Source organism: Spironucleus salmonicida, chromosome 3, assembly GCF_000497125.1.
Source record: "Spironucleus salmonicida strain ATCC 50377 chromosome 3, whole genome shotgun sequence".
Classification (NCBI taxonomy): Eukaryota; Fornicata; order Diplomonadida; family Hexamitidae; genus Spironucleus; species Spironucleus salmonicida.
In genome coordinates this window covers 1,652,285-1,680,038 of record NC_090598.1, presented here as the reverse complement: position 1 = coordinate 1,680,038, position 27,754 = coordinate 1,652,285, and the positions used below count along the sequence as shown (strand labels likewise).

Genomic DNA, 27,754 nt, shown 5'->3' with positions numbered 1-27,754 from the left:
ATATAATATAAATAAACCGTCAGTTAAATATCCCAATGCTCCAATTCATGCCTCTGTCCATAGGACAAAATAAGCTGTAGCATGGTTTCTCTGCATTCTCAAATATACTTCTACCATTAAAAATAATTTAAATGGTAGAATCATCTAATTTTGCTATCATATCGTCATAAAATTTAGAGAGATCTTGATTTATAATATCTAAAATACTTTCATTTTATAAGTTAAGTTTTTTAATTGCGCGATTTGCACTTGCTACCATACTTCTAAATGACTTAAATTGACCTATTTTTAGTGAACAAAGTGCGCCAATTATCAAATACTTTGCAAATGCTGGTGATTTTGTCACTGCTATTTCTCTATTATTTAGGAGACTTAAATGTTTGCAAATCCATTATAACTATAAACATGATTTCATTGCATTATCACTAGTAATTTCAAATTTCAATAGTATAGTATTAATAAGCTTAAAAGTTTACTTACAAAAAGGTAAATCTTGACGTTAATTGAATCTTTTAATTAGTTTTTCCTTCAATTCTGGAGATAAGACAATTTCCTCTAAAGTAATATTTTCCTATAAATTAGGAATATCCTTATTTAATAACTCCAAGCATATTGAATATCTTATATAGTGAGAAATATCTATTATATTTTATAGTTCTAATGTTTACTACTAAAGCGCAACAAATCCGTTTTACGCTTACATCAAATCAAAACTAAGAGTGAAATAATTCATAATTTCATTTAAATTTATGTCTTAACAAATAAACTACCTATCTACTTAATTAGCATTTTATGGAATATTAATTAGGTTAAAATCTGTAAATTTTATTAATTAATCTACTAATACAGTTTAAACTAGAGGATTAAATTCATCAATTAGACGTAAAAATGGAGCAATAAATAAAAATAATTGATATTCTCCTGATAATATTAAAGTTTAAATCGCTTATTTATACATTTTTTCTTATATAAGCTCATAAATACCAAAAATAGGTGAAGAAAGAGAGCAAAAGTAATTAACAATAGCAAATGATATTATTTAAGATAAATATAATCTTTCAATATCTGATAAAAATATAATTGTACTTAGCAATATTTTTGCCGAACCAAAACGCCCTGTTTTCAAAAAAGAGTTTATAATGTTGTTAACTTATTCTAAGGAACAACTTTCCTGGGCTTCTTTAATAGCTTTTAGTTGCTTAAAAAATGACGCTGAGATCTAAGCCTAAAATTAATATCTATCTCCAATTGGATTCATTTAGTGTTGATAAGTTGATGACATTCTCTAAATTGTTAATTTCGTAGCTTTTTCCTACCAATATTCAGTGTTGACAAACTATGCAGTTAATAGTGATTCTTAATATAAACCCAATTCCCAAAAAAGATCTGAAAGGAGAGTATGACATTAAAAAGATAAGCTTAATTAAAGAATATATTTAAAAATAGACTATAATCGTTATTTAATAGGCTAAGACGAATCAAGTTATCCTTAGTTATAAATGTTGTATTTATTTTTCAATAATTTTTGACATTCATTATATAATGAATACTTTTCTGTGGTATTCGAGGCAATAATTTCTGTAACTTCTAATGCCAAAATATCCAAATGGTCTTCTAGTTTAATGCCGCATTGTTGACAAAACTAATATAATAGTGTAAACAGTACTAGCTTACCTCTAGAATAAAGCTATTTTGATGACAATGGACTAAAAGGAGCACATATATTCATTTTATTTTGTAAAATATCTATCAAGTTGTCAATTTAATAAATATCTCCAAAATATTATTTACAAGAAATTAACTCTTACTATAGGTAATCTCTTTTTTCTAATAATACACTTTATACTGTATTTAAATACACTTACGAATCGATTCCTGCCATATGGTAATTAATAATTTTTATTGAACCATCAAAACATCCTATTAATATATTATTCTATGTTACATGGCACGTTGTGATATCTGATTTAGTACTCTTTAAAAATGCCACCATTTTCTAATCCTACCTTTGAGACCAATTAATAATAGACAATACTCCATCTGATCCACCTATTACTACATTTAAATCATTTATTTTTTTAACACAAGTTAAGCCAAACTGTTATCTAAATTATGACTACTAAGATTTTAACTTTTCTTAATAGACAGAGGCAATTTTAAATATAATATCCTATACAGACTTACCTAATTAAACCAATGTTGTATAATAACCTTGATCATCTACCAAATGAATAATTTTATCAGGCTTAGATTAGTCATAAGTTTCCATAAACTGCAACTCCAATTTAGAAGGTTCTACCACTAAACATTAATTAAATTACCTATCAGAGAACGATACATCGTAAATAGATTTAGAATGTGAAATAATTTGACCCTCGTCAAATTTTGAGCTCATATTTCCTATAAAATATTTTTATTTACTAAAAGTTGCATATGTTTGTTTTATTAACTGGCTTTCCTCTTTATCATTCATAGATTTCAGATTAGAGCATTAATCTTTAAACTGACTTATATCAAATACTAAAAACATCGACTTTGATGTATAAACATATAATAAATTATCAACTGCTTGCAGATGAGTAATTTATAGATTGGCATCAATAGCTACCCGTAATAATTTTGCTATACTAATAGATGCTACAAAATTTGATGTAATAATAATACCATGCTTATCTGATTCCAATATTTAAATTTTCATAATTCTGATCGATGAATCACGCCATCCTGTATATAAATAACTATCTGCATAAGCCATACATTTTATTTTAAAATATTAAATAAATTTTTTCTACTAAACTAAACTTACTTCTTAATCTGTAATAAAATCAACAATTCCATCTTATAAAGTAGATTTGTATTGAGTATCTGGGGTAAATATATTAATAATTGGTCGTCCTGTTATTTTATCAAATGCCACTATTAAACCGTTTTTGTACGCCGATACAATGACATTTCCTATGTAAATTGATTGAATTCCAGATTCCATTTTACTAAACTAAAATAATTTTCTCTTATCTTATACAATTTTTTATGTTATCGAAGAATTTTTATATGTAACTGATGTACAAACAATAGATTACTATCGCCCAATATCACCTTTGTAGTTAAAATTTTCTAGCGACCATTATCTAGTTGTGCCATCATAACTAGATGTGCAAAATATTTAACTATCTAGTGGATCTATGTCTATACTAAGAACCGCTTCAGAATGATTCTATTTTGTTTCATATAGAATTTTTTAATTATGAGGTTCTATAACTGTTACTCGTCCCTCTTAATCAACAAAATGTAAAGCATCGGAAAACCCATGTGCATTTTAATATCCACCTACATGAGTCCTAAATAATATTGTTCCTGAAACTCGATACTCATTAATTTATCTATTTTATGAAACATTCCATTCTCTATAAACACCTGTTGTGCCATCTGTTGTATAAAATCTACCTGATATGGTTTATGAATAATTAATTGAAGTAATTCCGGTAGTCTGAGGTTAATACATTTATAATGCTTATCCTGTTAAGGAACTAAATAAAACATGTATTCCAAAGGACCAACAGGCTAAAAAATAATCAGAACTTTTTGGGTCGTAAGATATACCAGTACATGCTATAATATAATTTTCTTCTCTTAAAGCTTTTCTAAAATCGTTAACAATATCAATTATTTATTTTGATGATGGAGTCTAATCGTTACTTATAGATTGTGATACTTTTTATTAGTCAATTATTTACAAATCAGACTTTAATAAAACTCTTTCATATACAATATTCCCCTCCTTTGAAAGACCAAACTATTTAATTTATCCATCTTCAAAAGAAATTGAAACCTCTGCTCTGTGTGGTGAACAAATCATCTATGTTGGTTTATCAAGATTATTTATTAAAGTAATCGACTGACCTGAAACAACGTTAATAGATCTCATTTCCCCATCAATTCCTGAATATGGATATCCTTAATAAATAAGTAATACAGTGTCTTAAATATGATGGTGGAATTAAATAGAAATTGGAGGATCTGACCTAGCTAAAAGTACCTCTCTGATAGGTTCAAAAGTTTAAATATCATAAAAATAAACTTTTTTATCATTTCCAGCAGCAACAATATGTTTTTCATTTGCAGTCATAGCACAAATAATAGCATTATTCAAAGAAATAGCCCGAACGAAAATAATAATAGGAGATCTCTAGTAAATATAAATTGAATGAGTTGATGCATAAATAAAAAATTTTTAAGTCGTTGTCATGACTGACGGAGACCATAGTTATGCCCCGGGCGGAATTGTGGCAATTTCTGTAAGCTACATTGATTTAGAATGTAGATAGATTATTAATTATATATATTAATATACTTATATAAAATGAATAAAAAATAATTAAGGTTCAAGGAACTAATATTATTTAGGGATAATGAATCCCCATCAGACAATTCAAATACTATACTTCAATAAGATAGATTTAAATAAATAATGAATATTAAAAATAAGGATAAATATTATAAAATGGTATATAGCTATTTAGAGATTTAAAAGCCAACTAAATCATAACAATAAGAAACAATCTTAAAATACAGAGCACTATTTACGAATAAGTTCATTAAAATTAAATAAATCCATAGAATTACGCCATTACTTTCGCCATAATTAATGAAGCATCCAACTATTGTATTAGATCTAGATAAAACAATTTTATATTCAACTAGCTTGCCTTAAAATACCTCATGTATTAATATCTAATATAGTGATGGATTATATACTTCGTACCGCAATTTCTTGCCTGAATTTCTTATATTTCTAGATAAATACTTTGAGATTATAATTTGGAGTGCTGGAGAAAATTAATATGTTAGAAATAGAGTCACGTATATATAATAATTTATTAAATAACCGCTATAAGCATTATCTCGAGCCGCATGTACACACTTAAAAGGAGCATATATTAAAGATCTTAGAGTTCTAGGAAGAGATCTTAAAAATACTATACTTATTGATGATAATTATATCTCTTGTGCTTTTTAATATGATAATTGCCTTCCAGTCAATGAATTTGAGGGTCAGTCTGATAATGAGCTTATAGATCTAGAAGTTTTTTTAAAAAAATTACTTAGCTATAGTTGCTTGGTTTATGGTTTAGAGCGTTAACTTAACTAATTTTAGTGATCAAATTTTTATATAAGATTTGTAAGCATATAAATACAACAATTTATACTTAAATAATAGTATTTTTATAACATATAGATTTCATTCTCATCAGATGTAATTTATTTTTAAGTTTAGTACATAAATTTAAATAAAATAGTAGAACACTATATAAATAATAAACAGAATCACCATTGTTTATACTTTACATAATTTATTATAAACAATAAAAATATTTCTGAATCATATAAAATTATGATTATATAAAGCAACTAATAAGTTAATAAGACTAAATATAGTTATAAAATTATATTTATATATTGCTTGGCATATTATTTATGAAACTACACGTATTATATAATATTATTAGATTTAAGCAATTATTTTTATGAAAATATGCTATAATAAGTAATGAGTATGTGTTTTCTTTGGATTTATAGGTAGTAACTATTACATAATTATGTCGTTAAATATAACTTTTAATTATAAGCCTAATGTAATATAATCCACTAGAAATTTATTTCACTTAAATTTAATTGAATTTTATCATTAACAAAGTTATGAATTTATGCTTGTTTATTAATAGAGCTACTATTCCGTATTCCACTCCTAGAAGTTTTATAAGATCTAGAAGTATTATGCAGCGTAAATTATAAAGATATTATATAGTAAATTTTAATTATGTATATTAATACAAATTTATTCATAGTACGAAACCATTAAAACAAATATTAGATGCTTAAAAATGTTAATCCTAATTATAAATAAAACAATATATTTACTCTGGATTTAGTCTAGAAATTCATAGAAAGTGAAACTTCGAAATTGAAACTACTAATACTAATATTATATAGCTTTACTATGTATATTAATTATATACTTTTAAAATGAATTTAAAATCATTTATTACAATAATCACTTAAATTGGGTAAGGATCTTTTAGCAAAATATATTCTGCCTTAATATTTAGCAAATATATTATAGCTATTAAGGATTTCAAACATATGATTAATGAACCAGAAGTAAATAATGAAATACTTTTTTACAAAACAAATAATAATCCTCAATTTTTTGTAAATCGTATTGGGTCAACTGACACTTAGTTATTATTAGAACTAGGTATTTGTGACTTATTCTAATTTATAAATATATTTGGGCCACTTTCATAATCAAATGCATCTAAGATATTTTCACAATTACTTAGATGTGTTTAGTACTTACATAAATAAGGGCTAGCACACCGGGATATCAAACCATAAAATTTTATATTATCTAGAAATGGATATTTTAAACTTTGTGATTTTGGATCATACTGTTAAAAACATAATACTGAAAATAATCTAGTAGGTAATTTATTATATTAACCTATAGCTCGTTGTTAGGCTTAGATTATTGATATCTATGCAATAACTGGAATATTAATATTTATGTTAACTGGATAGTTCGATAAAAAATTCATTATTTAAGATTAATAACTTTAATAATTTATTGATTCACTAATATATCCTAATTAGTCAGAAATAATTATTAATTTTAAACATGCTTTAAAAGATCCATTATTTAATTGTTCTAAAATCAATATGACTTAATTAAATATCCCATATATATAAGAATCAATGGAATTAAAGTTAGGGGATTAAAATAATTTGTTCTCATAAAATCTTTAAGAAAGAATTTGGACAACTAATTATTATAATAAGCTAGAACCAGGAGAACGAGTCTTATTTAACTGTATTCTTAAGAAAGAGCCATTTAAAAAAAAATAAGAGATAATTTTAACATCATATTGCAAAATAAAACTAGATATTAGTTTATGTTTAAATAAGTTAAATATTATTAGATCTAAGAAGAAAGAAATAACATGTGATAAATTAAAACTTATATTTAAATTAGAATAAGATGCTGATAATTTTTTATCTGCATATTTTAAGGCGAAATATTAGGAATTTGTTATATTAAAATGTAATTGTGGATATTTGTTTAAAAAATTTTGTTAAAGATGCAAAAAGTATGCTAGTATTCAAAATAATGTTAAACAATTAAATATTGAGGATTGGCGCTATTTGTGTGATGAAGGAAAATAGCAAATTATTATTAATCTAATTGATTAAACTCAATTAATATTTAATTAACATAAGGAATTGTAGACAATTACCACAGATTTTAGCACCAGTTTATTAAATATTAATTAAGATAGCTGTCTAGACTATGACATTTAGGATGTAAGTATATCAGAAACTTCAATTGATACTTATTGTGATAAACATGAAATAAAAGATTTGAGGCTTAGTTTAGACGGAGATTAATATTGAATATATTAATAATATAATTATAAATATTATTATTCACTTTACATAACTTAACTTTAAACCAGATTAATCCATATCAGATAATTTTATCTAACTATTATATAATTCTGATTTATATACATTAGATTATTGTTAAAACCTTAGTGATTTACATTTCTCTTAAGTTAATTATTATTAAATACTAATTAGTTATTATTATAGTTTATTAACCTTATTTAATTCTTCATATTTCTCTAGTAATTGGTTAAAACTATAAATAATATTATTATCTAGTTTTTAGCCCTAGAAATTTTCAAAATTAGTATTAGTTGTTTAATCAAATTGAATTAACTTTTATTATTTGGTAATAATACCACCTAGAACATCATATGAGTCCTCATGAAAAGCTAAATGATCACCAGCTTAAACTGATACGGAAATGTAGTATTTTTATTCCTAATTTTATATATTTTACACTTTATATGCTGATAATGCATGTCTAAATGCTTATTCTAAAAGCTATTAATCTGCGGAAATTTATTATATCTGAAAATTAAGATCTTAAATTTTCATGATATATCCAAGTACTTAGTTATTTTGCTGGCTATTTTCAAGTAGCAAACTGGAACAAATATGCTATGATTTTTAGCTAGTCTCAAATGCGGAAATGTACATTTATTTTGCCTTGACTAGCTTTGACTAAGCAAAATCCTTGAACTTCTTAAAATTATTGTACAAATCTTAGTATTATCTATTAGATTCTTACTTAAAATTTGTAATATAATTTTAAAATTTAAATCTTTATGATAAAAGTAACTTATTTGTCTATGCTTATGATTCGTCTTACCTTTCGTGGGTGGATCTGCATGATTCATCTTACCACTCGTGGGTGGATCTGCATGATTCATCTTACCTTTCGTGGGTGGATCTGCATGATTCATCTTACCTCTCGTGGGTGGATCTGCCAGGTTCATCTTACCACTCGTGGGTGGATCTGCATGATTCATCTCCCCTCTCGTGGGTGGATCTGCCAGGTTCATCTTACCACTCGTGGGTGGATCTGCATGATTCATCTTACCTCTCGTGGGTGGATCTGCATGATTCATCTCCCCTCTCGTGGGTGGATCTGCCAGGTTCATCTTACCACTCGTGGGTGGGTCTGCATGATTCATCTTACCTCTCGTGGGTGGATCTGCATGATTCATCTCCCCTCTCGTGGGTGGATCTGCCAGGTTCATCTTACCACTCGTGGGTGGATCTGCCAGGTTCATCTTACCACTCGTGGGTGGATCTGCATGATTCATCTCCCCTCTCGTGGGTGGATCTGCCAGGTTCATCTTACCTCTCGTGGGTGGATCTGCATGATTCATCTCCCCTCTCGTGGGTGGATCTGCCAGGTTCATCTTACCACTCGTGGGTGGATCTGCCAGGTTCATCTTACCTTTCGTGGGTGGATCTGCATGATTCATCTTACCACTCGTGGGTGGATCTGCATGATTCATCTTACCTTTCGTGGGTGGATCTGCCAGGTTCATCTTACCACTCGTGGGTGGATCTGCCAGGTTCATCTTACCTTTCGTGGGTGGATCTGCATGATTCATCTTACCACTCGTGGGTGGATCTGCCAGGTTCATCTTACCACTCGTGGGTGGATCTGCCAGGTTCATCTTACCACTCGTGGGTGGATCTGCCAGGTTCATCTTACCTTTCGTGGGTGGATCTGCATGATTCATCTTACCACTCGTGGGTGGATCTGCCAGGTTCATCTTACCACTCGTGGGTGGATCTGCCAGGTTCATCTTACCACTCGTGGGTGGATCTGCCAGGTTCATCTTACCACTCGTGGGTGGATCTGCCAGGTTCATCTTACCTCTCGTGGGTGGATCTGCCAGGTTCATCTTACCACTCGTGGGTGGATCTGCCAGGTTCATCTTACCACTCGTGGGTGGATCTGCCAGGTTCATCTTACCTCTCGTGGGTGGATCTGCCAGGTTCATCTTACCACTCGTGGGTGGATCTGCCAGGTTCATCTTACCACTCGTGGGTGGATCTGCCAGGTTCATCTTACCTCTCGTGGGTGGATCTGCATGATTCATCTCCCCTCTCGTGGGTGGATCTGAATTAAATTATTCTGTTATTAATATCTTTTACTTCTTTAAAAGGAGAATTGAGGATATTTTAATAATGCCTATGTTATACTGCTTACTTTTGCTGAGTTGCCATGGAATCCATTTCTTCATTATAAATATAAGAATCCGTTGTTGAAATATTTTATATAAGATTTCCAAATGATTATTCATGTAAAGTACAAATTGTATTCAATGGCTACTCTTAATTTTATATTTTAATATCAGAGAGCTCTTATGAGTATAACAGTACTTAAGACTATGATTCCTTAATATTTTATTTAGTTTTAGATAAGTAAAATTATATATCAGCTTTTTATATTGGTAAATCGTTAATACTATCTTCAGTCATATCACTTAAAGAAGATAAATGGTCTGTTATTATTTATTAAATAGATGATTAAGCTCTAATACCAAAAATATTAATATCGATGTTTTTATTACTAATTATAGTTTCTTTTTGAATAGATTGCTAGTTGTTTTATATATCTTATTTAATAATACTTTTTTAATTATTATGAGTAGATTCATGTTTAAGTGTTGAAATTGTTTGCTCTAAACTTTTAATTTTTAAATACAAATTAGCATTTTATTATTATAATAACAAAATATTTTGATGCAATAATAAATTATCGTGATCTATTATTAAATCTTTTTAGAGCAAACTAATATTATCCTGAAAAATAAGTTATAATTCAGATTCATTCTATAATTAATATTACATAAGTTAATTTTATTTGTTAAATATTTCCTCTAATGAGTCTAGTTAAAAATTAAATTTATCTTCAAACAACTAAAATTGTTGATTTTTAAACTAAAATTAAGTTTAATATTTGTTTAATGCCTTTACTTAACACAATACATGCATATCTTTATTACATTTGTGAGTATTCTTATTAAGAAAGTTTTCTTAAGATGACTAGAAGGAGGTAATATTTGTTGTATATTTAGACATTTCGTAAATGCTTTATATCTAGTCATTTAATTGTAAATTTTGTTCATCTAATAATTTTATAGATGTCTTTTTTCGTTTCTTAGAATAATATTAATCTGCAAATTATTCTAGGATTAACAACATAAATTCAGCTTAAGAAATAGATTCAAAGTCTCTTATTTTCTTTTATGGGATACCAATCGCTTATCTAGTAAGTTCATACATCTATTAATCTTTAATTCGCAAACCATGATATATTTTGAAAAAATCTTATATATCGTTCGGAATATTATATAACGAGTATATATCAGTAATAGATTTTTCTTTAGATATAACCCTAAATAATAGACATAATACATCCATAAACCATATTGTTTTAATTTTAATGTCACATTAAGTTTAATCAATGTGAATAAATAATTTTTTTGCTTCTGTTTATTATGGAAGAATATTCAATAAAAGATAGCATTTTTATTTCAATTTTTCTATGAATTTATTAAGCTTCTCTACAGAAATTTATTAATTAGGATCTAATAATTTTATCATAGACTTACTTTTCATTTTGCAAATATATTATTATTATTATTATTATTATTATTATTATTATTATTATTATTATTATTATTATTATTATTATTATTATTATTATTATTATTATTATTATTATTATTATTATTATTATTATTATTATTATTATTATTATTATTATTATTATTATTATTATTATTATTATTATTATTATTATTATTATTATTATTATTATTATTATTATTATTATTATTATTATTATTATTATTATTATTATTATTATTATTATTATTATTATTATTATTATTATTATTATTATTATTATTATTATTATTATTATTATTATTATTATTATTAAAGTTTAAAATAGAATTTACATTTTTATAATTACAGATAATGTACAAATGGTAAACTTAACTTAGATTAATGATTATTTATTGATTACTACCTCATTACAGCAAATATTAAGAAATTATTAAACTAATAATATAGTGCTTCATTTAACTTATGTTCTAAATAACTAAAATATGATCTAAGTTTTAAGATCGTAACATTGTGTAGTTTATTAGAACTGTTTTGAATTTATAATCAACATAATAGTTAATTTACACATAATTATTAATAGTTACTGTTTAATTAAAAATAACTTCCTACTCATTTATTATGAAGTTGGATCTAATCCTGAAACTTAACAATATTTTATATTATTAATGTGCTTGGAGAAATTAATTTATTTAAATTTACTGAAGTTTTCAAGTATTACTTTAGCATTATTTATAGCTTTCAAATTTAAGTAATACCTTACAATTTTACCAAGGAAATATACCAAACTGTAAGTAGAAAATAAATAAATACTTTACAAATTTAAAATAATATATTTATAAGTTTAATAGTCATTAAATTTACTAATTCTCTATAATAAGTAAATAATTTCATATTTTTTATATTATATATAAATATTGTCATTTTATTTTGATAATTAGTTAACTATAATATATAATATACTCTTAATTCCTTTAAATAATGGGTTGTGGAGGAAATATTATTTTAGATGAAGTAGATAATATCAAGCCAGTTTAACATGTTTTAAATAGTAATAGTAAGTTAGAATTAAATAAAGTTTAACCAATCATATTATAACAAGGAGCCAAATAACATATTATATAAGATTAGAATAATACATTAGAAGAAGAATTTTAGAAACTAGCTTAAACTCAATAGAGAGACAGACCTACCACTCCCAACGAGATGTCTTTTAATAATTTGAACATACGAAAATCAACATATTAATCTTATAGGCTGACTTCAACTAGGGAGACTGATGCAGAGCAAAGTATACATGGCGCATAACAACTTATACTATTAGATGCCGTAGATGAGTGATTTTAGGTTTATGATTAATAAAATTTAATTTTATTAAATAAGAATTATTATTTATTTATTTATTTATAACTATCTATAAATGAACCTTCCATCGTCGTCAAACGAGTCATCTGATGAATCGATTTAGCCTTATACACCCTCAGAAGAAAATTATTAAGCACTTATTTCAATAATAACTAATGAGGTTTCATGTCCAGAGATTTTACCTTATACTAATTATATTGATGCAGTACTTAATTTTGCTAAAAATCTGCCACAAAATCCGTAAAACTAATTTAATTCTAACAGAATTGTTTAGTTATTGTCAATATATATTAATGCTAGAATAGAAAAAATAGAGAGGTTAGCCTTGTTTTATTAGTAAAATTTATCATCCAATGAGAAAATTCTTGCTGAGTAGATTGGTAGAGTTTAGTAAACTGTTATGAAAGATGTATTGTCTAATATTTAAGAACGAGTGTCATTTGATATGCATTCATTTGTAGAGGAAGATTTTATTAATGCAAAATCATAAATTTTAGAAATAATAAACAAATTTAAGGTATTTTGCAGGTTTCTAGAACCTGGGCATATTGATGATGATATCATACAATAAGGTGTATAACGATTGATTGAGTATGGTAAAATAAGAGATAAGTTAATTAATGGTTAATGTGTTATAATAGGATTTGCAGACCCCTGGAACTGAAGTATTTTATTTTATGATTATTATTGGATAGTAATATATTGCATATCATAAATGAATTTTTACTATGACTCAGCATCTCCATAGTCTTCAATTAATACAAATGGGTCTGCTAGATCATCAACAAGAAGACTAGGAAATAGTAACCCGGTTTATCATGATATTTTGTCATATTTTTCTTAAAAAGCAGATTAATCATAGTCATTATAATTTGATACTCCATTATTTGTTTGCTAAAGTTAATTTATTTCAGATGTTATACTTGTAGCTAATAGTTAACTAAAGAAAGAAGATTTGAATATATCTAAGTTGAAAAATCCTTATAATACGGATTCAGTTTAGTTAATTGAAGAGTGGGAATCAGATTTAGTTTTTTAAGATAAAAATTCTTTAGCCCGTATTTGTATGTTATTGAAGAGATTAGAAAAACATAGATTTTTACCACCTGATGGTTATGAGAAAAGAGCGCTATAATGCTTAAAATAGAGTTATTCTTTTATTATTAGGGAAATTTAAAAAGATTACAGTGTTAGTATCTAAGAAGAAGTTATTTTTATATCTTGCACTTAAGATTTGATGTAGTAGGCTTTCAATGACTTAACTGGTTAAGAAGGTTTGGAAACTTCTTATATGCAATGATTGTATATTATATAATAAAACACTATATATTTATATTGATGATATGTACCTAAGTAAGGTATTTAGGCAATCCCTTATTTATCTGCAAAGACGATTGTTATATTTATTCAGTGGAGAATAATAAATTAGTAAAATATAAACATTTACTATACTCGGAGATATGTGAAAATATATAGTCAATTTAGTTGTTAGAGTATAATGATGGAATTTCAGCAATATTTCATGAACGTTTTATTTATATTTTAACTAACTCTAAAATAATTGCTTATAGTGTGCCATCATAAATTGTATTTGTAATAAAATTAACTAATTTTTCTATTTTTAATGAAAGCAGAATTATTTTTATAGAACATCTAATAGTTTAAATCTAATCATTTAAAGACGTATATTAAATTAATTTTACGACTGGAGAAGTAATATAGGTTTAAAAAGTATGGCCAATCAAAATTTCTGAAAACATTTTTGCTCGAATTGAGAACAGGTAGCTAAGCGTGTATTTACCTCAGTTTAATATTATCGAGGTGCATAATGTTGACATGTAGTAAATATTATCAATAGTAGATAATTTGATATTATTTAAAAATTAAAATATAGTTTATTCATATAATCTGTTAAATAAATAAACCAGACTTCTACAGATTGATGAGCGGTTATGTATAATTTATCAACAGTATTTACTTTTTTATAATTAAAAATAAATATAATTCTGTGAATTACAACATATAACAAATATTTAATAATCAAGTTATACTAACTAGGAGCTTTAATTACTAGATTTTTATAAAAGATAATTATTACGTAATCGAATTTCGTATATATAAATGTATCAAAGTTTAAATGATCGAAAATAGCTATTTGCACATTTATTAAATTCTGCCTTAAATTATTTTGATGGTTTAATTTCATTGAATCAAATTGAGAAATTCTTATTTTCTCATTTTACTGACTTGATTGATGACCTTATCAGAAATAAAGAGTCCCAGAGTGTAAAGATGTAGTTAACATTAAAAAATATTATACTAAGTGCTGATAATTTTATTATTATTTAGTTGTTAACGTATGATTAAGATGTATTTATTATTTGTGAATAGTATGGTTAGTATTTCTTTACTTAATTATGAGTGAAATATAAAAGTATCATGTGTAATAGCTTTCTGCTTAATTAAATACCGTATAAATACCAAGAATTACCAATACACCAACAAGGACAATATTTAAGAAAAGCGAGAATTAAAAAATAAGAGAGTTTGACTTATTTACTACTAAGCACATCTTACCTTGCATCTTGGTTACAACTGCATTTTGCGCATTTGCCCTTAATTGAACTAATTTCTTTTCAAACTTATGAATATTTTTATGCATTTCATCATATTTTTAAACAGAATCTTCAATATCATCTTTTAATTTTTCGCATTCTTCCATAAAGGCCGCTGACTGTTGCTAATGTTGCTAAAGCTCCATTTTTAATAAAAATTTATTATATATATTTGTAAGTTTATTATATTTACTAAAATTTATATGTGTATAATATGAATATTATATAATAAAAATATAGTTTATGAATATGATCCCTATTATTAAGGATAAATAAAAGTTTATACTTTGTGAAAAGATTCCTAAGTTTTTAATAGCAGATCGATTTACTTAGCCAATACCATATAAACATTAATTTCATAATTAATTTCATATATAGTAGAATAATATTATTTCTTTAGGTGTAACTACCGAATATAATTTACATAAAATTTCAAAGCTATAAAATATTCATAGCTAAATTCTAGAAAATAGTAATATTCTATTTAAATTGCCGATTCCTCTTTTGTTTCCAGCTTTATCAGAAAGATACAGCATTGTTTATGTTCAAGGTGGATTATAAGCCTACGGTTCGATATTACTACCATCTTCATAACTCATAATTTATGATGTTCTGAATAATTATATTAAAATTAATCCATCAGTAAATATAATTGGAAATTAGATAATCTCAATTTCATCTATGTTAGTTTCATTTGGTGGTGTATCAACTACATAGACATCACTTAAAGATTTAAATAATTTATTAAATAGTAAATCCTAAAACTCTCTTGAATTTAATAAACTTAGTTATATAATATATCCAGAAACTGCTTCACTATAGATATAACTAGTAGAAAGAGCGTTTTTTGCTGTAGCAGTTATATAAAAATTCTTTGTTGTTATTATTGGAGGTATTAATTAAGATGGTTATGTTAAATAAGTTGAAATAGTAAATCTTTTGACTAATACAATACTTTCAGTATAAGAAACCTTTTAATCTGGCCCAATTTATTGCTATCGAGTTATTAAAGATAAAATATTTTTTGAGAACAGATATTTTTCGCTTGGACAATCCATTAATACAATTGAAAATTATATTAAAACAATTGAATCACCACATACATAACCAGCAAAATATAATTGAGCTAATGATAAATGACATAACTATCCAATTCCACATTGTAATTTATTTTGCATCCACTAATGCAGAGTCTTATGCCTTCTTTACAATTCTTACACCTTCTTTCACCGCATGTACAGCTGTTGAAATAAATGCATAAAACTTTATAATTGGGAAATCAAGGAGAGATAAAGTTATAGAATATCCTAAGATAGAAGCAATTTCTAAAATTGTTATTTATAATTATGCTGATTGAAATATTAAAAAGTAAATCATGGTAAACCCCACCCATACTAACATTATCAACAATGCTCTTTTAGTAACGTAACTGAAGTCAAATTATTAAATTTCAAGAGTTTACTTAGTACCAAATAATAAAACCGACAAAAAATATGACAGTAGTGGTAAATATAAGTCTAACTCTAGCCCAGCAGAACGCTTTGGATATGAAAACATGGGCATAAATAGTAATGATAGTCTACGAATGAGTGATATCGGTGTTACATTGAAAAATGGGTAAAAAACTTCATAAAATTAAGACTTTTAAATATCTGATGCAGCTTTTTCAAATTATTTAATCTACCCTGAAAAAGGATTCATAAAATCTAGAGGATTCATTTTAAAATTTATGATGCAAATGTTATATTAATATTATACTTTACTCTTTTCACTTTACTTTCCTATATGAATGAATATTTTAAAACAATATTTTCTGCAAATTATGATGATGTTATTACCCAAATTGAATATATTTCGTAAACTGCCTGTGCATATTGTGTATTACGATTTTTAAATGTGTAATCAATATCACATTTTACTAAAAATACAGATGAACTATAAAATGATTTTATATCAGTGACAAAAAAGTTTACTATATGTAATTTCTGTGTATCATGCCATAACATTTTACCAGCGTTATCTAATATAAAGTTTAGAGAAAAACTGTCAACTTACATTTTAACATCAGGTTTTGAGTATAATTAATATTTACTAAATGTGACTATACCACCTTATTATTTGCTTAATGATGCTATATATAAGCATTAGTTAATATAGATGAATTATAAAGTTTATACATAAAGCGAGGATAAATATATTAAGCGCAAGGAAAATTTTGAAGATACTTCATTCAAAAAAATAATGCTTAGTGTAATTCCAATTAAAAAAGCTGCAAAATTTATATTAGGACCATATTTAAGTAAAAGTTTAGATGTACCTGTACATTACCTATCATATTTCAGATGTGAAATTACACTTAAATCTACTTAATAAATAAAATGGACTTAATAATAATTGTCTTAACTACCAAAATCATTAAGACGAATAAGATCTAAAGAAATAAGGTAAGGCGCAGAAGCAGATATAGGGTTAGATGCAGAAGTTTCACGAATAATCTCTAAAGATGGATATAATATCAATATATTAAAGTAAATGTGTTAACCTCCAGAAGTTGAACCTGTTATTGATTTTCAGTTTAATATAGATAGAGATCCTGTATATATAACTGGACGATATTTAAAGTTACAAAGAGGTATCGCATAAACTGGTGATGAAAAGTAAGAATCTGATGAAGATTAAGATATTCAATCATTACCTTATGCAATGAATACTATATTAGAACCAATATTTAGAAAATATGTAGACTTTGATAAATTTGTATTTCATGCTGCAGGAAGAGAGGATATTGATGTTAGAATGTTGGGGAATGGACGTCCATTTATTGCAGAATTATAGTAGGCTAAAAATGCTTGTAGATTAGATTGGATAAAAATATCTATTGAAATCGATTAAGAATTAGGTAAATAAAATTTCATTCGTATCTATAACTAATAGCTTGCAATTTATGAAAAATTTAAAGACAAATTAATGGTAGCTCTCTATTCTGGGGGATAAGAAAAATAGAAAAAATATCGTGCTGTATGCTGCGCTAACAAAATCATAGACAATATTCATATCGAAAATCTTAATCTAGTGTAAAAAACACCAATACGGGTATTACACCGTCGTAGCCTTATGAATAGAGCTAAGACCATATTTAAAATAGCTACTACTGCTTAAAAAGGAAATTTTTTTACTATTGATATATTGGCATCTGCTGGAGCTTATATTAAAGAATTCGTTCATGGTGATTTTGGTCGTACTTTCCCAAATTTACGTGACTTTATTGGTGCTGATGTTGAAATATTGTAACTTGATGTTATGGGTGTGGAAATGGTATGGCCGCCAGCTGATGTTCCACAGTGGATAGAGACTATAGGAGACCCAGACGAAAAATATGAATGACTAATTAAAATCTCACTGTAAATCGTCCATTTTAATCTCTTCACCTATTCCATCATCATTTTAAAAGGATTATTCATTTTATATTTCACATTCTTATGGCATTATTCTATATCCATCTGTCGCAAAAACCTCATCAGGAAGAATATTTAAGAAAAGTCCTGGTTCATCAACTTAACAGTCAGCATCTAAGTCTTAATTATACTACTACATACCACCTAATTCTCCTAAAACTTCTATCATGTTAATTTTTTCTTTAGTTTGATCCAATTATGAATACACAGCTTTTCTTATTTAAGTTTATTTAAGCCTATTCATCTGCTCTTTTTTAATTGGGTTTAGCTTCTTTTTGTCCACAACGGGAAGAGTATTAGGTCTGAATATTAAATCTGAGCTATCTTTAACTAATGTAAGTACTCCAGGATTAAATTCTGGAGATTCACAGAAATCTAAAAAGTGTTCTAAAATACGCTTTCTCAACATCTCCATAGAATTAGCTGGCCGGTTTCTAGATAAGAGGTCTGCTTCCTCATCAATAAGCCTAACAGCATTACGAGTTAATTCACAATCAAACTCTTTTAGAATAAATTTCGTCTACAACAAGATATCAAGTCTCTAATCTAATGTGATGTTCTTTTGTTCTAAAGCATAATATATGTTCCTTAATGACTAAGCCCTTAATGTATAAGGTGTATGGACAGCAGCAAAACTTCCATCCCACAATTACCACCTACGAGGCTCAGAAATTTTTTTGAAAAAATTTACTATTTTATCCTGTCTAAGAATTATATTTGTTTGCCTTTTCAATGCTTCAATGTTTTAAATCAATCTCGATTCCTTTTAGACCAGCAACTCTAGTGCCGACTGCCTCGCTTCTGGGATCAAATTTGCTTGGTCTATAGAGAACTTCTGCTGTCTAACCCACGTCGCAACTTCCTAATATAGAAGATCGAAGTCAGCTTTTGTCCTCGGTTGCACACGGCGTTTGAGCTGATACTGTCTTTCTTTCTCCTTTTGAGCTGCAATTGTGAGCTCCTCTTACTGCTAAACAGCAATTTTCTCGTCCCTCTCTTGGATTAAAATCTAACAGTATTTTTAAGCTTTGTATTTTCGCCAGCACGACTAAATAAGCTTCACAGCGGACTCTCTTCTTACAAAAAATTGGTCCGCTGTCTCATATCTGGCAGGGTTCGCATAAAGCGTGTACTCACCTTTGATTTTATCTGAGCCGTAAAGGATAGGATTGAACGGCTGGATACTGGCCTCCCGTGAGGACTGCTGATACTCGTTATGAAATGCTGCAGTTTGTGTTTAATATGATACTTTTTCTCGTTCAAAATAGGTGCCACCTTGCAGTGCTGCAATAATCTTTTTGGTCCTGTTAAAAATTCTTGTCTGTAGAGTTTAGATTGCTGCATCAAAAAACTCCTCATCATTTGTTTCATAATGTTTACACAGTAGTGACGTTTATGGGAGCGGTTAAGGTGGGCCTTTAGGCTAGGCACTTAAAGAAACCTGAGGTTCTTATTCCTATTGATCTAAGCTGATAGTCTGATAATCGTTATTAATATCCATTTCTTCGTTAACTGACATTAAAATATTTGCGGAATGCAATAATAATTAATAATATATAATATTAATAATACTCATTGTTTGAAAATGTAATTCTACAGCATCGAGATTTATTTTTCTAGCAAGTTAATTCTACCATCGTAATCATGATCTTTCAAAAAATCAATCTAATTTTTAATGCCAATAGTATCTACTTTAAGTGTTCCAATTTACTATATAACAGAATCTAAACTATCTCTTTATTGATTTTTCACCAACATATTCATTAAGTTTATGTTCTCTTCAACTTACTTGGAGAGTTCAATATTGTTGATTCCATTCTATGAATTATTATTATTATTTCCTTATACTATTTACTGTAACTATTACTTAATATAGTGATTGTCTTATTTAATTACGTCTACATCTGCATATAAACTAACAATAACTTATTATTATTACTATATAGTCGTTTCTAATAATTATTATTTTGTATTTTTATTTGAATTATTATCCTTATAAGAAGATTATTTATAATGTTTTTCACTAGTTAATTATTCTAAAATAGTATTAATTTATTTATTTTATTACCCTAATAATGTTACATTTCCGCGTATATCGTAAAATTCTGTGGAGACTTCGCTTATTTATAACTTTATTTCGTTTATGATACTTTATAATTTCTTAATTTAATTCTGGTTGCTTAGATTATTACTTTCAATTAATTCGTTTATACTGTCTAGTCTAGAACCTATAAGTGGATTAATCTATTGACCACGAACTTGCGATAATTTATTCTCAAAACCTGCAATTTATTCATTTAATCTCAAAATTTGCACTGAATTTTCATTCTGAAGCTTTAATATCACTTGTTATTCCATTTTATTACTCAGTCCATTATTTCGTTCTTGAATTAGTTTAAGTTAGTCTTTGATTTAGTTTTACTCTCTCTATTTTGCAATAACTTCTTCAAGACCATTTTTACCTTTATTATTTTCAGATGCAAAGTCATCAATTTTTACACCATCAATTTTTATATCCCCTTCGATCTATCCCAAAAATTAAATAATTTCCTGACTGGAACTGCTCAAAACTGCAATTGCTAGAGCAGTTTCACCCTTTTTATTTTTTATTTTTGCTTCGAAATTCGCCAAAATTTATACAGTTTAAAAAGACTTTTTTGATGCTGCAAACATTAGTGCAGTCATACCATTAATATCCTACGAGTTTCGCTCCCTTTCGCATAGAAATTATACAGCTTCAATTTGGGAAAACGATGCAGCGTGCATTAAGGCGGTGCGCTATTTCATGTCGAAAAGTGTAGATTCGCTACTTATTAGATTTTGTATGGCTGCCATATTGCCAATTTAAGCGGCTAACATTAGGGCTGTTTACCCTAAAACATCTTTAAGACCAAATTCAGAATTTAATATAGGTATAATTTGTGCAGAATGAGATGAAAAAATTGACTGCATTAGCGCAGTCCGTCCTTGATTATTTTTATGGGATTACTCACAGGATAATAAATGACACAAATTCGTATGACCTGCAAAAGCTGCTCTGATCAAGGCGGTATTTCCTTAGGAATCTCTTGAGTTTTAAAAACTTTATACATTGTCTCGAATGAAAGAGGAGTCTCCTGAATCTGCTGCTATAAACCATCTTGAAATGGACATTTCTAGAATCTATATTTATATCATATATTATCTATTAAATAATAAATTTTAAAAGTCTAAAAAATTTATATCAACAATTTTAGAATTAAAGGAATTCATAATCATAATTACCTAATTCTGATTTGCATATTTACATACAAAAATTTTATATATAAAAAAGTCAGTGACCTTAATAATTTATCACTAATAAGTCTTAAGAAAAAGAATTGCATTTTATGTTTAGAGTAATAATTATTAAGTGGGTATTTTTTCATTGATAAAAACTTAGAATATATTAGCGTGACCATTTTACCATTTTAAAAACCCTAGATAATTAATAAGATGTTCTGCCTAATAAGAAAATAATAAGTGTATATCTGATTTATATCTTTATAAGTACTAAAATGCTAAATTTTACTAAATTTAATTGTTTTATTATAGAATCCCTTTATTTTATGTTTGTTGTGATACAAACTCCACCCTATTTATCATAGATTCTGTGATTTTTGACTTATTTGTTTAATGTATTTTACATTATTGAAAATTTTCTTACAATAACAATAAAAAGCGTAATCTTCCATTATTATGGCAAGCTTACACAAATATAATATGATACTCACCTTTAGTAACCATTTTTATTTAAGGCGCTCTGATTGAAGTTATAGGCTACACATATAATTATAATTAGTTAACTAATAATGTAGGTCTTTTCTTAGGTGTGATATTACATAGATTCGAAAATTCATTACTAATCTACTTATCATCCCTATACCATCTTGCTGATAATACAGCCATATTAGCTTTTTAAGATTAAAAATTGTTAAAATGGTATATATCTAATCCTAAAGAGTGTGAAATAGATGCATTTCTGAGAGCCTTAGAAGGGGATGATGTTCTGCAGATTTTTTTTGATGGAGAATTTATTGTGGTTCTTGCGGATAGTGATTATCTAGTTGGAGGAGTATATGCTGAAATTTTAGCAAAATTTAATATTGGTATTAAGGGTGTGGATGGATGGGATGGTGGTTTCATATTTATGTATTTTTAATAGTTATATTAATTATATAATACATGTTAATATTAATATTAAAAATATTATCTAGAAAATTTAAAAAGAATTAAATAGCCCTCTACGAGATTCGAACTCGTGACCTCTTCATTACGAGTGAAGCACTCTACCACTAAGCTAAGAAGGCTATATTTATAGAATAGTGTTATTAATATAATTATTAAATTACATGTTGGTAGCTGACAAGAAATAAATTAAACAAGTATTATGGCTAAAAAAGGACTGTAAAATTACTATATTTATAGTCTAGATAATTTAACAATAATACTTTTTCTCCAGTAGTGCAATATATTTGTTTTAATAAATATTAAAGTTTTTTCTAAAAATATTTATTTATGCTTCAATTAATCCTAATTCCCTACTATAAATAATAATTTATAACTAAACTTCAATATAATTATGTATAAATATATTATTTATGACGTTTAAAATAATAAAAACTGAGTATTTAATTAGCATTTGGTATTAACATTTTTGCTTTATTAGATTGTTTTCTAATTATAACATCATACTTTTAATTAGAATATAAGTATAGTTTTTACCCTAATTAGATTTAATACTAAAGCTGTTCATGCAATTATACAGCATATTAGAGTTAATGCACTAAATTTTCTTTTTCTATACAAATGAATATTTTTATTTATGAAAACAATCTATACATAATTATATGTTTATTAATAATCTAGTCATATGGAAACATAAATTGCATGCAAGCCTTCTAAACCATTATCAGTAACTTTTTGTAATGTAAAATTATCAAATGGAAGACAAACTACTGAATTTCCAGAAAAATACTCAACAAGATAAGTATTTATGAATATGTTGAAATAAGATGAATAAGTTGAAGACGACTCAGTATTTTCGCTTATTAAGGGATTTTAAAAAGCATGCGTTAAAAATTAAGACCCACCTAAATCTATAATTTCTAGGTTATAAATTTAAGATAAAGCTTTTATTTAGTCAGGTATAGTTTAGAATATTGTCCCAACATCAAAAGTAGTAAAATAGTTAAATTTTAAATCAATGGAATAAAGTTAGTATAGGCTTATCTTTGTTTAAGCTATAAAAGCTGGAAGATAAGTATTTTTTAATAGACTCTAAAATCTATTTAAATCAGAAAAATTATAATTATCTCAGCAAGCAACAATAGAAATCTAAGATATTAACTAAATTTCTTATATATCAAAACTTTCAAAATCAGAGTCTATAATAAAATCTTATACTACTTATAAAAAAGATCAGTCTATAAGAACAATATAAAGATAATAATAAGAGATAGAAACATTGTTTGGAGACTGCGAATTCCTTTCCTATATAAGTTTTATTAAATGGTAAAAAGATATCAAGAACAATTTTTATATTAATCCTAGCCTAGTTTTACCTACTACGGTAGTCTTAGATATGATAAATTAAGTAATTCAATTTATAAAAATCCAGTGATTAATATAGGGATTATTTTTATTTATTAATATACTATATTCCACTTTATTTACCATTTTAATAATGTCGAATTTCCACATATCTCCATTTGATACTGTTTTATTGGATTTTAAAAATGATTCATCATATTTAACGAAAGTAGATCCAAATAAGCCTATATCTTTAAATTCTGTTTAAATTGATACGAAATCTATCCTTAATCTTCCTTCAGGTTAATGTTGTTAAATCACACCATTTGAGCTAATTGATGACTATTTAACATCCGACTATTTTCAACATTCTTCAGTGAATACTACGGACGATCTTAATACATTGAAAAAATAATAAAAATCTAGGTCAAAACAAGCCAATCATGTCAGAATTTAAATTTCTTCTCCACGTTTATTAACTGACTATAAATTTACTAATTCAACATAAAAGAATTAATTTTTACTCAATTCGGAATCTTTAGCAGTGCTATTAGAGTAAACTGCAGTATCTAGAGTATAAAATCGTTCAAAAATATTAGTATTTGATGATTTCGATGGCGTCGTGGTAGGTGCGGTATGCGAGAAGCTTCAGATAGACCCCTTAAAGCAAAACGTCAAGTGCGACTTCGAGTAGGAGTGTGTTGATCTCATCAAGCTCATTGGGAGCGAGTTTGACGCGGTGAAGTTGCGCGATCTCCAGGCTAACATTAAGCAGCTATTCGTCGACTTTATCAAAAACTCGAACATCCCACACTACTCTGAGAGTTGTGTGCTGTGCGCAGGAGACCACTCCGCCAGCTAGCTGAAGGACACCCTGATCGACTGCAACCTGCTACCCCATAGGGCTGCTCACGAGGACGGCGCTAGATGGCCCACCACGCCGGTGGTATTCCACTGCAACCTGTGGCGGTTCTTGAGCCAGGACGACCAGTTCTTGGACAACTTGGGCGTGTTTCCAGACCCCAACAGCAAGCAGATATTCACAAGCGAGGTGCCGATGATCACTAGCGACACAATCACCAAGGAGCTGGACCTCGACTTTATCTTCTGGGTAGAGAGAAGACTGGCATACTACGGGGTTAACGGCACCGCCCTGGGCCGCGTGAGCAGGCTGTGCATAGTGGACGGGAAGCTGCATAATGTGCAGAAGGCAGACCTAGTACCCATGCTCTGTTATGCGGACTTCTCCGATAAGAAATTTGCCTTCGACAGCATCATCATCGCCGCTAAATCGCGCCCCCTCCCCGCGGTGAAGGCCTTCATTCCCATTGCCAACTCGGGAGCCCCAGTATCTGTTTTTGCAGAGACACTTCCCGCGCTCGAGGAGGTGGGCAACTTCGTGGTGACGCAGAGGAACGGCATCAGGTTCGGTGCTCTCAAATGTCATGCAGTGCAGCAGCAGATATTGCCAAACCGAACCCACCCTGTTATGATAGGTCCTCTGAGCACCGGATATGTCGCTAACTTCTTCACCCAGCTTAGCACCGAAGACGAGGGCTTTGTGAAGGCCAAGTATAGTAAGGACAACGGAGGAAGGTAGAAAAAAGTAAGATGATTGCGATATTTTTATATTTCTTTTAATTTCACCTTAGTTTTAAGTCTTAGTAACTAATCCTTTATACTAGAATAATAATATATAATAATATTATATTAAGCGAAACTAAATCACCATTCCAACAAATGGACCTATCTAAATTTATTTTGGAGGTATCACATGATGTTATTTTTGACATAAACTATAACATTCACCGTACACTAAAAACTAAAGCACAAGAGATCGTCAGCTTACTAGGGGACCACTATTTAATGATTGGTTTTTATAAAGACCAATTAGATGTGAAGTGCTCTAACCAGTTTATTAATAAAAGAGAGCACTATTGGGACTAATTATTACTTAATTTTGAAAATATTTTTAAGCTTCCTCATCAGAGCGTTCTCTATGGTCACTGGATATCAGCAAATATGGCACCAGTTATCATGCTGCCATAAGCAGACACTTCTTTATTGGATATTGTTCAAAAATAACTGAACATTATTATGAATAATTAAATTAAGTTTGATGATACCGAAGTGGTTTCATCTGCTTTATCATGGGCTTTTTGCAGCTTTTTTGCACTTTATCATTGCAAAAATGCTGAAAAAGTTATAATTCATTATCATGATTGGCAATCAGGATTATTCTAGCTTTTATTCTAAAGCTAAACCTCTGCATTTTCTATAGTTAATCATTCTATTTCTGCTTTTGATAAAAATAGAGTTAAATTTATGTATACTATACATGAATCTTGTTTGGGTAAGCAATATCAGAAAAATAATAGTTTAGATCCTAGTTTAGAAGCTAAAAAGGCTGGTGTTTATAAAGAATTAATTATTGAAAAATAATTAATTACTACAACCAACTTATTTACTGCAATTACATAATCTCTCACAGCAGAATGTGATAAAATTTATGGAAAACGCCCAGAAATTTATCTATATACTGGCATAGATTCACTGGCATAAAAAGGCGAGCTAGATGATACTTAATTGAACTTTACACATAAGTTTACTAAATAATAAATTATGAAATTCGTTAAGACAGCATTTTATGGGTAAGTAAATCTTGATAGAACCTCCATAGTATTTACAGCAGGCAAAGATTATGAGAACGATGGTTTTGAATTATTTATAGATGCTATAGCTCTTTTAAATAAGTAGGTAAAAGATCCATAATTTATAGAATAGTATCCATAGTTGAAAGGGAGATCTGTTATTTGTCTTATACTGCACGAAGCTAAGCATAAAGGTCTCAATATCGAAATGCTAAGGAAGACTAGTCTAATGAAAGAGGCAGAAGAATAATTAGCAAAAGTTAAAAAATAAATTCATGCGAATCTAATAAGAAGTATATGCAAAACTAACAAAACAAGTTTTAATGATATTAAAATGAAAGATCTATGTGACAATAAAGAGTTACTACTCATTTAAAATATTTAATAGTCTTTGGCTACATTAAGAGCTAATGCACCGATAGTTACACATGAGATAGAAGATACTCATCCCTTACTTAAAAAATTGCAATAAGCTGGAATCAATAACGCAATAGATGATTATGCGAAAATTATATGGATACCTGAAAAATTAACTACTACCTCTGTTATTGGTCTTGACTTTAAAGAATTTGTTCGTGGTGCTCATATTGGGGTATTTGCAGGGCTATATAAGCCATTCTCTTATAAGGTTCCAGAATGCATTTGTAATGGTACTGCATCAATTGTATCTTCTACTTAAGGTTTCGGTTCATTTATTTAAAACTTAGATGTTACTAAATCGGAATCTTAAAAACAGATTGAGAGTTAATTACATTCTCAATCTGTTCCTTCTCTTTAATAGGCAATGTTGATGAATGTCTCTCAGGAGGATTTTTAAAAAATGAAATCATAAAAATGGCTGAATTGCCATTATGGTGTTTAGGTTTTAGACAGATAAAACTTGACTAAAGTTTAGTAGACTCAACAGCTTTATGAAATAATTATCGATTATCTTAAATTGAATATGTATGAACGTATTTAGCTTAGAAATACCATGACTAGAAATTCTCACGAGATAGATTGGAAGATTATGATTAAAGACTATGTTAAAGCATATGACTTTGCTTCTATGAAATGATGATTT

General features: G+C 27.8%; 15 protein-coding genes and 1 non-coding gene across 16 annotated transcripts; 9 read left to right on the top strand and 7 right to left on the bottom strand. All coding sequences in view use genetic code 6, as the record gives it.

Moving 5' to 3' along the window:
* Nucleotides 1–19: 19 nt before the first annotated feature.
* SS50377_23331 (WD40 repeat protein) lies at nucleotides 20–4,306 on the bottom strand (the record flags this gene model as incomplete). The annotated part of the gene is made up of 1 exon (XM_067907196.1): nucleotides 20–4,306. The coding sequence occupies one exon, from the start codon at nucleotides 4,304–4,306 to the stop codon at nucleotides 20–22; it is 4,287 nt and encodes a 1,428-aa protein (XP_067766464.1).
* A 195-nt stretch (nucleotides 4,307–4,501) lies between these two features.
* On the top strand, nucleotides 4,502–5,158 carry SS50377_23330 (Nuclear LIM interactor-interacting factor; the record flags this gene model as incomplete). The annotated part of the gene is made up of 1 exon (XM_067907195.1): nucleotides 4,502–5,158. One exon carries the CDS (start codon nucleotides 4,502–4,504, stop codon nucleotides 5,156–5,158), a length of 657 nt encoding a protein of 218 aa, XP_067766463.1.
* Nucleotides 5,159–6,024: 866 nt separating this feature from the next.
* On the top strand, nucleotides 6,025–7,449 carry SS50377_23329 (Kinase, CMGC CDK; the record flags this gene model as incomplete). The annotated part of the gene is made up of 1 exon (XM_067907194.1): nucleotides 6,025–7,449. One exon carries the CDS (start codon nucleotides 6,025–6,027, stop codon nucleotides 7,447–7,449), a length of 1,425 nt encoding a protein of 474 aa, XP_067766462.1.
* Nucleotides 7,450–12,036: 4,587 nt separating this feature from the next.
* Nucleotides 12,037–12,396, top strand: SS50377_23328 (uncharacterized protein; the record flags this gene model as incomplete). Its single annotated transcript, XM_067907193.1, has 1 exon — nucleotides 12,037–12,396. One exon carries the CDS (start codon nucleotides 12,037–12,039, stop codon nucleotides 12,394–12,396), a length of 360 nt encoding a protein of 119 aa, XP_067766461.1.
* A 79-nt stretch (nucleotides 12,397–12,475) lies between these two features.
* On the top strand, nucleotides 12,476–13,084 carry SS50377_23327 (uncharacterized protein; the record flags this gene model as incomplete). The annotated part of the gene is made up of 1 exon (XM_067907192.1): nucleotides 12,476–13,084. The coding sequence occupies one exon, from the start codon at nucleotides 12,476–12,478 to the stop codon at nucleotides 13,082–13,084; it is 609 nt and encodes a 202-aa protein (XP_067766460.1).
* Nucleotides 13,085–13,135: 51 nt separating this feature from the next.
* On the top strand, nucleotides 13,136–13,720 carry SS50377_23326 (uncharacterized protein; the record flags this gene model as incomplete). Its single annotated transcript, XM_067907191.1, has 1 exon — nucleotides 13,136–13,720. The coding sequence occupies one exon, from the start codon at nucleotides 13,136–13,138 to the stop codon at nucleotides 13,718–13,720; it is 585 nt and encodes a 194-aa protein (XP_067766459.1).
* Nucleotides 13,721–14,857: 1,137 nt separating this feature from the next.
* Nucleotides 14,858–15,181, bottom strand: SS50377_23325 (uncharacterized protein; the record flags this gene model as incomplete). Its single annotated transcript, XM_067907190.1, has 1 exon — nucleotides 14,858–15,181. The coding sequence occupies one exon, from the start codon at nucleotides 15,179–15,181 to the stop codon at nucleotides 14,858–14,860; it is 324 nt and encodes a 107-aa protein (XP_067766458.1).
* A 946-nt stretch (nucleotides 15,182–16,127) lies between these two features.
* On the bottom strand, nucleotides 16,128–16,754 carry SS50377_23324 (Yif1; the record flags this gene model as incomplete). The annotated part of the gene is made up of 1 exon (XM_067907189.1): nucleotides 16,128–16,754. One exon carries the CDS (start codon nucleotides 16,752–16,754, stop codon nucleotides 16,128–16,130), a length of 627 nt encoding a protein of 208 aa, XP_067766457.1.
* A 66-nt stretch (nucleotides 16,755–16,820) lies between these two features.
* Nucleotides 16,821–18,419, top strand: SS50377_23323 (TRNA pseudouridine synthase; the record flags this gene model as incomplete). Its single annotated transcript, XM_067907188.1, has 1 exon — nucleotides 16,821–18,419. One exon carries the CDS (start codon nucleotides 16,821–16,823, stop codon nucleotides 18,417–18,419), a length of 1,599 nt encoding a protein of 532 aa, XP_067766456.1.
* Nucleotides 18,420–18,431: 12 nt separating this feature from the next.
* Nucleotides 18,432–20,009, bottom strand: SS50377_23322 (uncharacterized protein; the record flags this gene model as incomplete). Its single annotated transcript, XM_067907187.1, has 1 exon — nucleotides 18,432–20,009. The coding sequence occupies one exon, from the start codon at nucleotides 20,007–20,009 to the stop codon at nucleotides 18,432–18,434; it is 1,578 nt and encodes a 525-aa protein (XP_067766455.1).
* Nucleotides 20,010–20,062: 53 nt separating this feature from the next.
* On the bottom strand, nucleotides 20,063–21,643 carry SS50377_23321 (Ankyrin repeat-containing protein; the record flags this gene model as incomplete). The annotated part of the gene is made up of 1 exon (XM_067907186.1): nucleotides 20,063–21,643. One exon carries the CDS (start codon nucleotides 21,641–21,643, stop codon nucleotides 20,063–20,065), a length of 1,581 nt encoding a protein of 526 aa, XP_067766454.1.
* A 180-nt stretch (nucleotides 21,644–21,823) lies between these two features.
* Nucleotides 21,824–22,654, bottom strand: SS50377_23320 (uncharacterized protein; the record flags this gene model as incomplete). Its single annotated transcript, XM_067907185.1, has 1 exon — nucleotides 21,824–22,654. One exon carries the CDS (start codon nucleotides 22,652–22,654, stop codon nucleotides 21,824–21,826), a length of 831 nt encoding a protein of 276 aa, XP_067766453.1.
* A 92-nt stretch (nucleotides 22,655–22,746) lies between these two features.
* SS50377_t20028 lies at nucleotides 22,747–22,818 on the bottom strand. Its single transcript has one exon. It is a non-coding gene; the product is annotated as a tRNA-Thr (tRNA).
* A 563-nt stretch (nucleotides 22,819–23,381) lies between these two features.
* On the top strand, nucleotides 23,382–24,131 carry SS50377_23319 (uncharacterized protein; the record flags this gene model as incomplete). The annotated part of the gene is made up of 1 exon (XM_067907184.1): nucleotides 23,382–24,131. The coding sequence occupies one exon, from the start codon at nucleotides 23,382–23,384 to the stop codon at nucleotides 24,129–24,131; it is 750 nt and encodes a 249-aa protein (XP_067766452.1).
* Nucleotides 24,132–24,194: 63 nt separating this feature from the next.
* Nucleotides 24,195–25,655, top strand: SS50377_23318 (Gcd10p family protein; the record flags this gene model as incomplete). The annotated part of the gene is made up of 1 exon (XM_067907183.1): nucleotides 24,195–25,655. One exon carries the CDS (start codon nucleotides 24,195–24,197, stop codon nucleotides 25,653–25,655), a length of 1,461 nt encoding a protein of 486 aa, XP_067766451.1.
* Nucleotides 25,656–25,780: 125 nt separating this feature from the next.
* Nucleotides 25,781–27,748, top strand: SS50377_23317 (putative Glycogen synthase; the record flags this gene model as incomplete). Its single annotated transcript, XM_067907182.1, has 1 exon — nucleotides 25,781–27,748. The coding sequence occupies one exon, from the start codon at nucleotides 25,781–25,783 to the stop codon at nucleotides 27,746–27,748; it is 1,968 nt and encodes a 655-aa protein (XP_067766450.1).
* Between the last annotated feature and the right edge of the window lie 6 nt (nucleotides 27,749–27,754).